The sequence below is a fragment of the Antrostomus carolinensis genome, unplaced genomic scaffold, assembly GCF_000700745.2.
Source record: "Antrostomus carolinensis isolate BGI_N321 unplaced genomic scaffold, ASM70074v2 scaffold47444, whole genome shotgun sequence".
In the NCBI taxonomy this organism is placed as follows: Eukaryota; Metazoa; Chordata; class Aves; order Caprimulgiformes; family Caprimulgidae; genus Antrostomus; species Antrostomus carolinensis.
The window spans coordinates 1-3137 of NW_010312355.1; the positions used below are offsets into that span (position 1 = coordinate 1).

Below are 3137 nucleotides of genomic sequence, written 5' to 3' on the forward strand. Positions count from 1 at the left end.
TGATCGTGTGCAGAGTCCATCATTGTGTTCCCCAATAAGCCATTTGTGGGAATAATTAAGGTGAAGCCACTCAACCTCTGAGTGTCCCTGAGTAAGGAAACACAGAGCTGAGCAGAGGTTTAAAAGAGCTTTAATAACGAAAGGTGCAGCGTTGGTTACAGACGACGTCCACGGCGACCGCCCTTCCTGCGAGTACTGTCAGAGGGGATGGGGGTGACATCCTCTGTGGGGACAAGAAAAAACAAAACACACCGTTACCTTCTAGAGGTACCCCCAAAAAAACAACCAGGTACAGCCACCCAACCCCAGCAGTCACCCCAACACCCCACAGCTGCACCTTGCAGGTGACCACCACAGCAGCACAGGCAGAAGGAATGCTCCACAGGAGTGAAGGTATCTGTGCACTCACCAAGGAGCAGGTACCCAGGGCTCTTGGTGCATAGGAAACAAAAATCCCCACCTCCCATCCCACTTGAACCAAGCAGCCACAGCGTTTCCAAAGAAACAGAGGGTACCTGATGGAACTTTCAGAGCAGCCAACACCACCGCTTCTTGTGACTCCCCTACAAAGTTTGGGACTCTCCCTCAAACAGGTGGATTCACTTATTACTGAGTCAGCCTTAAACCAAGACCACGGCAGCATTTCTAGGAATCTGAACTGCTCTGGCACAAACACTGTTACGTGGAGGGGCAGCAGCATCCTGCTGTGCTGCTGGGGCTCGTGAAGACAGAAACTCTGGTTTTGAAGTCAACTCCTGCCACCTCCTGGTCAATTTTCCATTTAACCAGCTGTCTAAATTCAATTACACCTACAGCAGCGCCTGACAGAGGCCAAGCAGAACATCCCCGAGTCACCTGCCGTGCCAAGCAGCATGTACACCTACAAAGCTCCTTTTTCATCCCTCAAAACTTATCTTCTGAGGGAGCAAGGCTCTGCACTGATGTTCCACAACATACACATCTCGCTGCCTTCCTCCATCACTCACCAATGCGGCCAATCTTCATTCCAGATCGGGCCAAAGCTCTCAAGGCTGACTGAGCACCAGGTCCAGGAGTCTTGGTCCTGGAGGAGAGAATCCATAATTCCTTAAATGATTCAGAAACTAAACACAGTTCAAAAAACAACGAATAACATTAAAATCGCAACTTCCCCACCCCAAAATGTCCAGACACCAGAACTCACTCTCCTCCTGTCCCCACACCCAAACCACTCACACTCTGTAAGCCACCAGACACGCGCTTCCCTGTCATTCCAACACAACACATCTCCAAGCTGACAGCAGTTCCCCATCCACTGCTGGATCAGTAAGAGCACACCCCAACTCCAGTCCACTGAGGATGCTCCTTCAGGAACTCAGCGAGAGACAATCCCGCCAGCCAGGCACCACACAAGTGACAGACACCCTTTGGGTCCAGTTTAAAGTCACATTCCCAGGGTGCATCTACCTTCCCAGCTGAGGGATGTGGTGCAACCTGGCACGGTTCCAAAACCAGACACATCCTCCAGGAAGACCAGTGCCCAGGCCCCTCCAACATACCTATTGCCACCAGTAGCACGCAGCTTGATGTGCAGGGCAGTGATGCCCAGTTCCTTGCACCTCTGGGCAACGTCCTGGGCTGCCAGCATAGCCGCGTAGGGAGAAGACTCGTCTCTGTCTGCCTTCACCTTCATGCCACCAGTCACACGGCAGATGGTTTCCAAAAGGGAAAGATGATGTTCGTCCTTCCTCCCCACAAACCAGCTTCTGGGTACACACAGAACCAGGTATTTGGGATGGAACTGGATGAATAAATCATAGAATCATAGAATGGTTTGGATTGGAAGGGACCTTAAAGCTCACCCAGTTCCACCCCCCCTGCCATCAGCAGGGACACCTTCCACTAGACCAGGTTGCTCAAAGCCTCATCCAGCCTGGCCTGGAACACTTCCAGGGAGGAGCAGCCACAGCTTCTCTGGGCAACCTGTTCCAGTGTCTGACCACCCTCACAGTGAATAAGCTGCCATCCAGTAGCCTGAGCACAATATTCACCAGAGAGGAGCACACCAACCATCTGGTCTATGTTCACGTACCCACAACAGCTGATCTTACAGTTCAACAGAAGCTCGAGGACTTTGGTGGAGCCTCCAGCCACATCTGATGTCTGTTTTCAAAACCCAAGAAGCCAGGTACCTCAGGGAGTTGACCAGCATTCAATACTCACTTGCCAGACAGATCAGTCACGTGGACAAAAGTGTCATTGAAGGAAGCAAAGATATGGCAGACACCAAAGACGTTTTCTCCTTCAGCAACTTGAGGTCCCAAGCTGATGACCTGTTCTTCCTTCTTCTCCTTGCCCTTACGAGGTGCCATTTCTGAACAAAAACAAAAGATAAATATGACCGACGGTGGATTTCTCAGCATTCTCTTGCAGCTTTTTATGAACTCCCCTGCTGCTGCAGCCTTTTACCAGGCGAGATAAGTGAGTTACCACTGGCAAAAACCAGGTAGTAGTTCTGGGGTATAAGTGGACTTCTTATAACACCCAAGATTTCCAGTTTTGCCCTCACAACTGTTTAGTGGGTCTCTCCTGCTGCATGTCACAGCAGGAGCTACCCAAGCTGTGCTCCAGGGCAGCTGATGTCCCCAGGCACCACCACTGCAGGGCACAAGGGATCTCCTTTCCTTGATAACCAGCAATGCTGAGAGCTTCCCCTCGCTCACTCATACGCCTTTATGGAAAGGAAACACCCAACCAAATTAAAGACCTGGCTACTGTCAGGAACCTTTGACTGTTCACATTTTTCAAGTAGCAGCTTGGGTTTTTTCCATGTTATTGGTCTCCTCAGCCCATCCCTGGGACTAACCCAGGTGAGTTTTCTGCCTCTGAAGCCTACACCCAGCTATGGAAGGTGGCAGAGGTGACAGTGCTGGGTGAGGTGGATGGGGATCCCATGCATCCGCTCCTGAGTGCAGAAAAACAGTTCCCTATTGTCCTGTCCTGCCGAATACCTGCTACAAGGGGCACCTTGCACAAGAGAAAAGTCTAGTGACTTCATTAAGGACATAAACCCCAGCACGACCTACTTTCACCCGCAGGCCTTGGCCCCATGGTCCCTCTCCACAGAGAGCAGCACTGAGCACCGATAGATAAGCCAC

At 51.2% G+C, this 3137-nt stretch overlaps 1 protein-coding gene across 1 annotated transcript; it reads right to left on the reverse strand.

Annotated features, from left to right (window-relative positions):
* Positions 1-114: 114 nt before the first annotated feature.
* RPS14 (ribosomal protein S14) lies at positions 115-2354 on the reverse strand. The gene is made up of 4 exons (XM_010166982.1): positions 2203-2354; positions 1539-1727; positions 987-1063; positions 115-223 (listed from the first exon to the last, which is right to left on the reverse strand). Exons 1-4 carry the CDS (start codon positions 2349-2351, stop codon positions 156-158), a joined length of 483 nt encoding a protein of 160 aa, XP_010165284.1. The 5' UTR covers positions 2352-2354; the 3' UTR covers positions 115-155.
* Positions 2355-3137: the final 783 nt, after the last annotated feature.